Here is a 13,264-nt window from a genome sequence, read left to right as displayed (position 1 = left end):
ATGTTGAAAGTCACTGAGCTCTTTAGTAAGGCCATTCTACTGCCAGTGTTTGTCTATGGAGATTGCATGGCTGTGTGCTCGATTTTATACACTTGCCAGCAATGGGTGTGGCTGAAATAGCCGAATCCGCTAATTGGGGTGTCCACATGCTTTTGTATATAGAGTGTAACTCAATTAGTTGCACACAAATCCCCCATTGACCAAATTACATTATTTGCATGATGTCACTGTACACAGAGACATCTCAAGTTAGGATTTGACCCTTAGGTTTTGATTATTGCATGGTAACATTACCTGCACGAACAATTTAATAGGATTGTTCTCATTCAGTAAATGTTATTTGTGAATATCCACAGAAATATCTGACAGTCTCATTTTCATAGCAGTCTCATAACGGTCTCATTATCATGTCAATCTCATTATCATAACAGCCTCGTTATCATGCATGGTGGCGTTTGTTTTTCATTTGTATTTGGCAGCTGCTTCGCTAGTAAGATCAGGAACATCAAGAGATTAGGTTTCCCGCTGTGTCATGATTTAGGTGTTTTTCGAGACGTGAAAGTTCAATTAATATTTATGGAATCCAATCAAACATACACTGCGGGAAACCAACACTTCAGTACAAAAACGCCAAAACACACAAAACAAAACGTTGCAGACAAAATCCATATTTCCTAGTCGAACAAACCTGTTGTTGTTTCAGCAACTTCTATTGTTTGGCTATTTTTCCCTACCTTAGTTGAAGGCACTGACTAGAAGTGGTTCTGGATAGCAGTGCCTGCTAAGTAACTAAATGTAATACACATATCATTTCATGGCATAGGCTTCACATGCTCTGACATGTGCTATTGAATTTGGCCCTGGGTAAAATGTCATATAACTTCAATAATTTTCCTTTCCTCCCAGGGACGGTCACTATGCACCAGATGGTGGCCATCGTGGCTTGCTTCATCTTCGTCATCATCGTCACTGTCACCGTCTTCATCTACAGGTCAGTGGTGCCCCCTTTTTTTTACCGTCCCTCTTCGCTGAGGAAGACACCGGTCGATGGTATGGGTTCTGATGACACCTTTCCACTCCCGACCCCTCCTCCACCCTTCCTCTATCGCTCTCTCAATTCTGTTCACTCTCTTCCCATACTCTGCTCTTCATTTTCTCAATTTTACCCCCCCCCCATCTCTTTCTCTTCTGTTTGCTTTTCTTCCGTTTTCTACCGTTCTTTTTCTCCGTGTTAAACTTTCTTACCCACATTGTTACTCTGTCTATCTCTCCCTTGTCCTCTTCACTTTTCACTATCATTCTTCCTCTGCCCTCTTTTCCCTTACTCTTTCTTCACACATTCGATTCGGCCAAGAAGGAGCAAAATAATGTGATTCTGTCTCCTCTTCAATGATGACTCACCACTAGGGTCATGTTCATCAGGCACCGAACAGAAATAAACACTGAAACAGGGGTTGTTTAATAGGAAAAATGTCTTTTTGTTTTCCGTTCCAAAGCGTTTGAATGTATTTAGCGTTGTGTGCGCTAATGGACCCGGACCAGTATCCAGCTCCATCAGACTCTGAAAATGTCACTTGCTTTTATAGCTTATTATGTTTTCTGATAAAATTGTTGAACATCGAGTGCAAGTCCAGGTGAAAGTTTACCTTACTTTCTAAAAAGAAATGTGTCCCGGGAGGAACATCATGCCTAAGGTCAAAGTATATTATGTCTCATATCAAATATATATTTTTTTAAAACAAGATGTTTTTACATTTTCTAGAGTTAAGTTTGAAAGTGAAATGTGAAACAGTTCAAGTTCAGTTCCATAATTATGCTCCCTTTGTGTTTGGTATAAGCTATCCTGTATCTTCACTTTTGTCAGGTATTTCCGATATTTCACATTTACCTGAGGCCCTTATCTACCTCCCCAGAGTCAGATGAACAGATGAGCACGCTAGCAGATACCCATAGACCTCCAATCCTCGTGCTAACGCTAGTTAGCATTGGCTCGCAAAAACTACCTCTAACTTCCTTCTTACTGGACACAGAGACATACATTTTTTTTTTTATCCATGAATTCATCTGACTCTGGGGAAGTGGATAAAGGGCCTCATTTACCAAAATCCCAAAGTATCCCTTTAACAGTTGTGATGTGCTGTAAAAACAGTGATGTGCTGTAAAATTACACAGACCCTTTTGACACTTTGTCCTGTGTTACAGCAAGGTGCATTTGAATAGCACATACCCATAGGCGGATACATTCATGAGTGTTCAGTTTCATATTCTTGTAGGATAAGCGCTTACTATATTGATGACTTAATCTATGGATGACTTAGTCTGTGTGAAGTGTATCTGTAAATGTGTCGTTTATTGTAAATGGAAGCTACTGTATGATGTGTTTGTATGTTCATAGATTTAAAAACAACAACAACAACAACAACAACATAAATGTGTTATTATTACACATTTTTGGCTTTTTCTTTTACATAATGTTCCATTACAGTAAAGAATGTTATATCAAGCACAGGAAGCTGCTGAGGGGAGGATGACTCAAAACAATGGCTGGAATGGACTGAATGGAATTGTATTGAACACATGGACACCATGTGTGTGATGTGTTTGATACCATTCCATTCATGCCGTTCCAGCCATTACTATGAGCCTGTCCTCCCCAATTAAGGTGCCACCAGCCGTCTGTGATATCAAGGTACATGTCGAAACAATTTCACACACACAGCACTGTTGGTGAATGATGACTCGATTTAAATTGTAATCACAAATTGAGGGCTGACACTCAATGGCAGATATTAATCTCTATCAATACTCAATGAATTAATCCCATCCCCAATACTATAGTTGGGTTGCACGTGTTTCTGAGAAATGTGTGTGTGAATACCATTTGTAGCTTGTAATGGGTGGGGTGACAGAGGTGTTGATGGGCTGTTTGGGTAGAGGTACAGTCTTACACAGTGTACACTCACACTGAAACACATCCATCCCTCTCCTTAATCTCTCTGTCCTTTATTCCGGATTCTGATTCTCCCTCTCTCTCCCTACACGCTCTCTCTCTCTCGTTCTCTTCATTGATTTCTCTTTCTCCGTCGCCCTCACACGACAGAGGCTGCTCTCCTTTCTCTACTCTCTCCTTCTATTTTTCCTTCCTTCCTTGTCTCTCTCTCTCTCGCTCGCTCTCGCTTCATCCTATCGCTGAACCTCTCTCAAGCCTCCTCTATCCATCACCCTTTGGTCTCCCCTTCTCTCACCCTCCCCCCTTCTCTCTCTCTGTTTGACCCTCTCTCACTCCCCCCCACACTCTCTCCCTCAGGAAGCTGAAATTGGAGAATGAGTTGGCTGCTCAGCTCTGGCGAGTACAATGGGATGACGTGCAGATGAGTGACCTGGAGAAAGTGCTGCGCAGGGCCTGCAGCAGACTCACCCTGTCTCTGGTACTGCATGGAGAAACACACACATCAAATCAAATTTGTCACATACACATGGTTATCAGATGTTAATGCAAGGGTAGTGAAATGCTTGTGCTTCTAGTTCCGACAATGCAGTAATAACAAATGAGTAATCTAACCTAATAATTCCACAACTACTACCTTATACACACAAGTGTAAAGGGATAAAGAATATGTACATAAAGATATATAAATGAATGATGGTACAGAACGGCATAGGCAAGATGCAGTAGATGGTATAGAGTACAGTATATACATATGAGATGAGTAATGTAGGGTATATAAACATAAAGTGGCATAGTTTAAAGTGGCTAGTGATACATGCATTGCATAAAGATAAACAGAGACATAAAATACAGTACAGCTACACACACACACGTACACACACCTAAGCACACCTACACGCACAAAAGTCCTCATTCCCTCTCGATATGGTCCACAGAGAGGCTCCAACTATGGCTCCTTCCTGACCATGGAAGGAAACTTCCAGATCTACGCCAAAACTGGCTACTACAAGGTCTGTTCTTTTACACTGGGCTTGTTGTGGTACACCGACAATGCTTATGCCATTTGCTTTATTAAGGATTTGTGTCGTGCAATAGTTGTTCCCACTTTTAACAAAGTACAATGCATAAAGGCTTCATGGGCACTACATAAATGCTTCACAAGTCGTCTATAAGCGTAGGTTTTACTCTATAAATCAGGGGTTCTCAAACTTTTGGGGCCAGGGACCCCTTTTGTGATAGCAAATTCATTAGGGGCCCCATCTGAACACAACACGGGTGAGATTAAAATAGCATAGTAGTTTTACAAACGTTGGCAGTGCATTGCCAGATGAGCCAAGTCTCGGGCCCTGGGAAGGAACATTTTAAAGGCCCCTTCTTGGCATCGGAGAGAACATTTTAAAGGCCCCTTCTTGGCATCGGAGAGAACATTTTAAAGGCCCCTTCTTGGCATCGGAGAGAACATTTTAAAGGCCCCTTCTTGGCATCGGAGAGAACATTTTAAAGGCCCCTTCTTGGCATCGGAGAGAACATTTTAAAGGCCCCTTCTTGGCATCGGAGAGAACATTTTAAAGGCCCCTTCTTGGCATCGGAGAGAACATTTTAAAGGCCCCTTCTTGGCATCGGAGAGAACATTTTAAAGGCCCCTTCTTGGCATCGGAGAGAACATTTTAAAGGCCCCTTCTTGGCATCTGAGAGAACATTTTAAAGGCCCCTTCTTGGCATCTGAGAGAACATTTTAAAGGCCCCTTCTTGGCATCGGAGAGAACATTTTAAAGGCCCCTTCTTGGCATCTGAGAGAACATTTTAAAGGCCCCTTCTTGGCATCTGAGAGAACATTTTAAAGGCCCCTTCTTGGCATCTGAGAGAACATTTTAAAGGCCCCTTCTTGGCATCTGAGAGAACATTTTAAAGGCCCCTTCTTGGCATCGGAGAGAACATTTTAAAGGCCCCTTCTTGGCATCGGAGAGAACATTTTAAAGGCCCCTTCTTGGCATCTGAGAGAACATTTTAAAGGCCCCTTCTTGGCATCTGAGAGAACATTTTAAAGGCCCCTTCTTGGCATCGGAGAGAACATTTTAAAGGCCCCTTCTTGGCATCGGAGAGAACATTTTAAAGGCCCCTTCTTGGCATCGGAGAGAACATTTTGCAGTTTTCAAGCTAATCACCTGCAATTCAACACATTTTGCCACAAGGCAGAGAGAAAACTACCATTTTAATTATTTAATTGCAGGACATTTATGTTTTTTCTTTACTTTCTGGGGAATACAAGAAGAATTGAGTTGAAAAATGTATAATTGGTGGAGTTTTGTGATCACTAATATCCATGTGACCCTCCCAGGCCGATGTTGCCCAGGGTTATGAACAGAGGCTGTAGATTAATAATATGTCATTGTCTTGTATTGTAGTACACCCTCGAAACGTATTCCACGGATCCCTTTGCCATAATTACTTGAATTTGTTGTTGTTAGTAATATTCATAAAAATAAAAAAACATTGGGCCGCAGACCCCCTGCAGTACCTGGACCCCACTTTGAGAACCCCTGCTATAAATGGTGTATAAACATACATTGTGTGTTATGTCACATTTGGCAATTCGCCCTACAGTGGGAATAGTTATGTCACCCTTCATAAACCATTTATAGTGTATGACATATGCTTGCAGATGATTTGTGAAGCGCTTGTGTAGTGCTTATGAAGCCTTTATGAGTTTTACCTCGTTTAAAGTGAGACCCAATATTTGCCAGGGAGAAATGTTCGTACCAGGATTCTGCTAGGGTTCACGTGGGCCGTTGCGTTGTTTACATCCTTGGAGTAGGAATTACAAGTGCATTCCACTCCTTTTAACAGTACTTTCAAATATATAGATAGTATATAATACTGTTGAAGGACACTTAAAGTCAAATGATGGTGAAATATTGTGTTAATGTGGCCTCCTTTCCAGGGAAACATTTCGGCCATTAAGTACGTCACTAACAAGAAGCGCATCGAGCTCACCAGGAGGGTGCTCTTTGAGCTCAAACATGTGAGTGCTTTATTCAGTAGGCCTGTTACCAGAGCAACAATGCCCTTTCTACCATTTCTTCTACTTATCACGTTCCTAGGGTGTATACTTCGCTCAGGTGTTAATTCAATTGTAACGAAGTATGTTGGTGATTGTGTATGTTCATCTTCTTGCCTCCAGATGCGCGATGTTCAAAACGAGCACTTGACTCGCTTTATCGGAGCCTGTATCGATCCTCCTAACATCTGTATCATCACAGAGTACTGTCCCCGGGGCAGCCTGCAGGTACTTCACACAGCCTATCGGGTCTCGTTGTTCTATTCGTTAACCTTATGACCTTAGCGTTGTTAACTGAAACCCCTTTTGTTCTCTTATCTCCCACACCACACAATTCACACAGTGAGTAAGTAATGAGCCATCTAGCTTACAGTAGCTACCCTTGGGTCTCGAGATGGCTCGTTTGACACCTACGCTACATGTTGTTGAGTATCAACAGCCTATGTGGATGGATATGGCATGTCATGTCATTGTGGCCTGGGATTAACCTGTTGGTGACCTTCATGTATTGCTTATTTGAAACATGGAACATGGTCTGAATATTAGCGTGCGTGTGTGTGTGTGTGTGTGTGTGTGTGTGTGTGTGTGTGTGTGTGTGTGTGTGTGTGTGTGTGTGTGTGTGTGTGTGTGTGTGTGTGTGTGTGTGTGTGTGTGTGTGTGTGTGTGTGTGTGTGTGTGTGTGTGCGCGTGCACGCGTGTTTAAATATTCACGGTTCTGTTCATGTGTTGTGCAGGATCTTATGGAGAGCGAGACCATCACCTTGGACTGGATGTTCAGATACTCTCTGATCAACGACATTGTTAAGGTGCATCTCCATCCTTCATCCTCCATCCTGAGATATTTTCTGTTCAGATAGAGGACAGTGTAGAAGGAGGAAAGAGAGGAGGGGGTTTGGGTCCTGGATTCGAACCAACCGGGTCACGAGCCTAATATGTCTATGTGCTGAAGGCCCCAGACCACTAAATTGGTACTTAATGTTGTTTCACAGTATTGGGGCTGGGGGAGAGGTTGAAAATATTCAACTCATATTTATTCTATCATACCTCGATAGGTTTTTTGTATTGTCAATGAAGAAAGTTATGCCAAGCCTGTTACCTGTCACTCCCACTTTCTTGCATGAGATTTGTGTGTGTGTGTGTGTGTGTGTGTGTGTGTGTGTGTGTGTGTGTGTGTGTGTGTGTGTGTGTGTGTGTGTGTGTGTGTGTGTGTGTGTGTGTGTGTGTGTGTGTGTGTGTGTGTGTGTGTGTGTGTGTGTGTGTGTGTGCGCACGCGCGCGGCCGGGCATGTGTCGTGACGCTTATAATGAAGGGTAGACAGATGGCGTCTGACTCCTCCTGGTGTCCTGGTTAGAATGAAGAAGTCATGCATTTTACCTGAGTTAGTCTCAATGTAATGCCCCTCAGTGTCCTTTCTAGCAGAGATAGCTGTTGTGAGAAGGCTGGCTCCATACTTTTTTTTCTGTCCACAGGAAGTCCAAGGCTTGGCAGAGGAAGTTATGCCTATTTTCAATGGAAGTTAATGGGAGGGTACACATTTTTGGGGTTATTGACTTGTAATGTGTAGGTTGTTCAGCGAATGCAATTTCATTGGCTTAAAGCATGTGACAGCTCCTGCCCCTCTGCATGGACCTGTGCAGGAAACATTTTACACAGGGTCGCCCACTGGTTGGAGAAATATTGTTAATCACATCCTCTTTGATTCTAGGGAATGGCCTTCCTTCACAACAGCGTCATCATCTCCCATGGTAACCTGAAGTCCTCTAACTGCGTGGTGGACAGTCGCTTTGTCCTGAAGATCACTGACTACGGGCTGGCTAGCTTCCGCGAAAAGTCCAATATGGAGGACACACACGCCTACTATGCCCGTGAGTTACCAGAGCTGCAGAGACACACTCACGGCGTAGACAAAGACTCGAACGCATGAGCAAACACACACACACTCACTCTACATGAACTCAAACCAAGTGATTGAGCGGAACGATCCCTGCTATTGTTGTTGTTATTCAAAAAAACTAAACATGCCATTTTTCTGATACTATGGTCTGTTTTACACAATATATTTCTGTCTATATGTTCTGTAACAATGTCCCCTTGCTGGCTCCATTTAATTACTTGTCATTGATGTGGCTCAACAGTCAAATCACCAGACTGATAAAAGTATTTATAAGTTACTGATTGAGAGGGATGATATTAAAACTCTATCTTTCTCTCTAAGTACATCTTTGAAATGGCCTTTTATTCTTATGTTGTGTAAAAAAAAAAATCATTTCGGACACATCTAATCATTCCAGGATTTTTCTTTCTTTTTACTGTTTTCTACATTGTAGAATAATAGTGAAGACATCAAAACTATGAAATAACACATATGGAATCATGTAGTAACCAAAAAAGTGTTAAACAAATCAAAATATATTTTATATTTGAGATTCTTCAAAGTAGTCTTGATGACAGCTTTGCACACTCTTGGCATTATAAACCAGCTTCATGAGGTAGTCACCTGGAATGCATTTCAATTAACAGGTGTGCCTTGTTAAAAGTAAATTTGTGGAATTTCTTTCCTTCTTAATGCATTTGAGTCAATCAGTTGTGTTGTGATAAGGTAGGGGTGGGATACAAAAGATGGCCCTATTTAATAAAAGACCAAGTCCATATTATGGCAAGAACAGCTCAAATAAGCAAAGAGAAACGACAGTCCATCATTACTTTAAGACATGAAGGTCAGTCAATACGGAACATTTCCAGAACTTGATTGAAACTGCCTCTCATGAGGAACGCCACAGGAAAGGAAGACCCACTACATGATTCCATATGTGTTATTTCATAGTTTTGAAGTCTTCACTTTTATTCTACAATATAGATAATAGTAAAATAAAGAAAACCCCTTGAATGAGTAGGTGTATCCAAACTTTTGATTGGTACTGCATATATAATGTTTAATGTGTATATTTATGTTCCACATTGTTGTAGAAATTCTTGCACACTTGAAGTCAATCTTTTTTTAAATTTAAAATGTAAAAAAAAAAATTCTCCCCAATTTCTTGGAATCCAATTGTTAGTAATTACTATCTTGTCTCATCGCTACAACTCCTGTACGGGCTCGGGAGAGACACAACCCAACCAAGCCGCACTGCTTCTTAACACACGCATCCAACCCGGAGCCAGCCACACCAATGTGTCGGAGGAAACACCGTGCACTGCGCCCGGCCCGCCACAGGAGTCGCTGGTGCGCGATGAGACAAGGATTTCCCTACCGGCCAAACCCTCCCTAACCCGGACGATGCTAGGCCAATTGTGCGTCAGCCCACGGACCTCCCGGTCGGCTGCGACAGAGCCTGGGCGCGAACCCAGAGTCTCTGGTGGCACAGCCAGCGCTGCAATGCAGTGCCCTAGACCACTGCGCCACCCGGGAGGCCTTGCAGTTAATCTTAAATGAATCACCGTTTATTGTCAGCGCGCTGGAGAGGTTCCAACCGGCTTAATGCACCACAGTACACATGTCAATCAGGAGCTCTGCCTGGGCAGACCCTACAGTTGTCTTATATACGACTATACACAGACAAGTTATATTTGCATGATTTAGCATAATTAATGAATCATTACCATTTGTGACCGACAAATACTGGTTTATAGCACGTGACAGACCAATACCTCGCAAGGCTTCTTCTCTCTAAGCTGAGACCTTGAAACCGAGATAACTAAGTTTGGTCTCAAAACACAGTCATTTGTTTTCAAAACACGGTCTGGACGTACTGCCACATTGCAGCTACTGACAATGAGGATGTGTACAGTCAGCCACTTGCATGAACACAGCCATTGGTTATTAGAACAGCACATGAGTAGAAGACAGAAATGAGTTATAAGAAAAGCACAAACATTACAATTTCCATTACAATGTCTTCCCTGTTAAAATAAAGGTTTACCTCCCTCTTTCCTTCTCTCCCATCCCCCCTTCACTCCCTCTCCCTCTATAGGGAAATTGTGGGCAGCTCCAGAGCTGCTGAGGGCAGATAGTCCCCCGCCATGTGGCACACAGAAAGGTGACATCTACAGCTTCGGCATCATTCTGCAAGAGCTGGCCCTGCTCCGAGGGGTCTTCCACGTCGAGGGGGACACCCTCAGCCCCAAAGGTGTGTGTGTGTGTGTGTGTCTATGTCTATGTCTGCGTCTGTGTCTGTTCCTGTGTCTGCGTCTGTGCCTGCGTCTGTGTCTGCGTCTGCGTCTGTGTCTGCGTCTGCGTCTGTGTCTGTGCGTGTTCTTCAGTCAAGTACAGTGCATTCAGAAAGTATTCACACCCCTTGACTCTTTCCACATTTTGTTGTGTTACAGCCTGCATTTAAAATGAATTCAATTGAGATTGAGATTTTGTCACTCGCCTACACACAATACCACATAATGTCAAAGTGGAATTATGTTTTTCGAAATGTTTGCCATTTAATTCAAAATGAAAAGCTGAAATGTCTTGAGTCAATTTGTTATGGGCAGCCTAAATAAATTCAGGAGTAAACATTTTCATAACAAGTCACATAATAAGTTGCGTGGACTCACTCTGTGTGCAATAATAGTATTTAACATGATTTTTGAATCATCTCTGTACCCTACACATACAATTAAGGACCCTCAGTCGAGCAGTGAATTTGAAACACAGATTAAACCACAAAGACCAAGGAGGTTTTCCAATGCCTCGAAAAGAAGGTCACCTATTGGTAGATGGGTCTTTTTTTTTTAAAGCAGACATTGAATATGGTGAAGTGTTCAATTACACTTTGAATGGTGTATCAATTCACCCAGTGAGCACAAAGATAAAGATACAGACGTCTTTCCGAACTCAGTTGCCAGATAGGAAGGAAACCGCTCAGGGATTTCCCCATGAGGCCAATAGTGATATTAAAATAGTTGAATGGCTGTGATAGGAGAAACCTGAGGATGGACCAACAACATTGCACTTACTCCACAATGCTAACCTACACAAGGCCAAATCTATACTAGAGTTGCTTACCAAGAAGACAATGAATGCTCCTGTGTGGCCAAATTGCAGTTTTGACTTAAATCTACTTGAAAATCTAAGACCTGAAAATGGTTGTCTAGCAATGATCTACAAAGTATTGACTCAGGGGTGTGAACACTTATGTGAAGGAGTTATTTATTTTTCAATACATTTGCAAAAACTTCTAGAAACATGTTTTCACTTTGGGTAATGCCTGTAGATGGCTGGGGGGTGGGTCAAGCTGTAACACAACAAAGTGTGAAATAAGTCAAGGGGTATGAATACTTTCTAAGGCACTGTAATTATATAGAATGCATATCAAGGTAAATAGGGTTAGACTTAAAGATTGAAGCACAGACATATGGAATGGTACTTGAAACAATGAAGAGAGAAAAACGGACGAGGTTAGCATCTTTTATTTTGATTATTTTGGGGAAAGACAAAGCATTTAATTGCACAACATATATATTGATTTTATTAACTTCATTTAACCAGGTTAGTCTGATTGAGATAAAAAAAAATACAAATAATTCAAGAGAGACCTGGACTATACTAGCTTCTGTGTAGAAGACAAATCATTTTGAAAGGCTTCTTGGAGAGGGAAAATGTAAAACACTTTTCTTCTTTTTTTTACACATTTGTCATTTGTTATTTGTGCTCTCCAAGAAGCATGGCACTGAATCCAATTAGATTCTGAGAAGTGTGTGGGTTTCTCAACCCTCCTTCCTCCCGTCGCTCTCTCTCTCTATATCTCTCTCTCTCTCTCTCTCGGAAAGTACTATGAACATGTGTGTATGTGTTTGTTCAGGCAGGTCTAGTAATACCTATAATTACTAGTATACTAATAATGTGCCCACCGCAGCAGTGATAACCCGTAGTTGTAATACATTACTCTTTAAAATGCTAAATGTAGTAAATCATGTAGTACTCTCTTTCCTTCTCTTTTTCTTTCTTTTTCTCTCTCCCCCCTTTCCCTCCTCCTCTCTCTCTCTCTATCCCTCCCCCTCTCTCTCTCTGTCCTTCCCCCATATCTCTCTCTCTCTCTCTCTCTATTCCCTCCCCCTCTCTCTCTCTCCTTCCCCCCTCTCTCTCTCTCTCTCCCCTCCCCCTCTCTCTCTCCTTCTCCCTCTCTCTCTCTCTCTCTCCCCCCCTCTCTCTCTCTCTCTCTCTCTTCCCCTTCTCTCTTCCCCCCCTGTCTCTCTCTCTCTCTCTCCCCCTCTCTCTCCTTCCCCCTCTCTCTCTCTCTCTCTTCCCCCCTCCCCCCCTCTCTCTCTCTATCCCTCCCCCTCTCTCTCTCTTCCCTCTCTCTCTCTCTCTCTCTCTCTCTCTCTCTCTCTCTCTCCCCCTTCTCTCTCTCTTCCCCCTGTCTCTCTCTCTATCCCTTCCCCTCTCTCTCTCTCTCTCTCTCTCTCTCTCTCTCCTTCCCCCCTTCTCTCTCTCTCTCTCCCCCCTCCTCCTCTCTCTCTCTCTCTCTCTCTCTCTCTCTCTCTCTCTCTCACTCTCACTCTCTTTCTCTCCCTCAGGTGTTTTTTAAAATCAATCTTCACCTTCCATCTTCCCTTTTATATTCCAGTCCTGTCATATCTCTAAGGTGCTGACTCTCTGTCACCATATATCTTTCACCAGACACAGACACAATGTATAAGTACACATACTTATACATTGTACATTTCTGCCATCCACCTTATTCCCCAGGGAAACATACATCTCCTGCATAGGGAAATCTGCTCAGGACTCTTTGACATTCCCCTAATTATGTAGGATCAAAAGTAGATCCCAGTGGTCATAAAGAGCTAGCTCCCTAGTTGCTGTCAGTAGAAATACCTAGGCTGGCTCTTAAGGAAGCACATTGAAATTCTGTACATGTCGCAGAGTTAAGAATGTGCTGTAAGCTCACGCCACAGCTAGCTTGAAATGTGGCCAATCGGTGGTCATGTGTGTTGGTGGGGTAAAGCAGTGGTCCCCAGCCTTTTTTCTACATGGCCCCCTTTTTTCTCATTTTCATTGTTTATTGAGATTGCCTATATTAAATACACCACCAGTTTGATTTTGTTTACTTTGAGGAACCTAGGAAAATGTGTGTTTCTAAGCTACTTTCTTGCATTTCAAGACCCATCTTTTAGGGAGGCTATTTAATGATAATAATACTAATAATGATAATAATGATGATATTAATGATGATAATAATAATGATGATAATAATAATAATAATAATGATAATAATGATGATATTAATGATGATATTAATGATGATAATAATAATGATGATAAT

General features: G+C 42.2%; 1 protein-coding gene across 2 annotated transcripts in view; it reads left to right on the top strand.

The window, feature by feature from the left end:
* The window catches only part of LOC124013123 (atrial natriuretic peptide receptor 1-like), a 124,413-nt gene that overhangs the window by 102,762 nt on the left and 8,387 nt on the right, over positions 1-13,264 (top strand). For both annotated transcript variants that reach the window (XM_046327297.1, XM_046327296.1), the window contains 8 exons: positions 907-991; positions 3,308-3,428; positions 3,886-3,960; positions 5,892-5,972; positions 6,132-6,236; positions 6,743-6,814; positions 7,714-7,873; positions 9,980-10,135. In XM_046327297.1, the coding sequence (XP_046183253.1) occupies positions 907-991; positions 3,308-3,428; positions 3,886-3,960; positions 5,892-5,972; positions 6,132-6,236; positions 6,743-6,814; positions 7,714-7,873; positions 9,980-10,135 (855 nt within the window). The remainder of the gene's footprint in view (positions 1-906; positions 992-3,307; positions 3,429-3,885; positions 3,961-5,891; positions 5,973-6,131; positions 6,237-6,742; positions 6,815-7,713; positions 7,874-9,979; positions 10,136-13,264) is intronic.

Source organism: Oncorhynchus gorbuscha, linkage group LG24, assembly GCF_021184085.1.
Source record: "Oncorhynchus gorbuscha isolate QuinsamMale2020 ecotype Even-year linkage group LG24, OgorEven_v1.0, whole genome shotgun sequence".
Lineage (NCBI taxonomy): Eukaryota > Metazoa > Chordata > Actinopteri > Salmoniformes > Salmonidae > Oncorhynchus > Oncorhynchus gorbuscha.
Note: the sequence above shows the minus strand (reverse complement) of the source record. Positions and strands in the feature narration are given on the sequence as shown.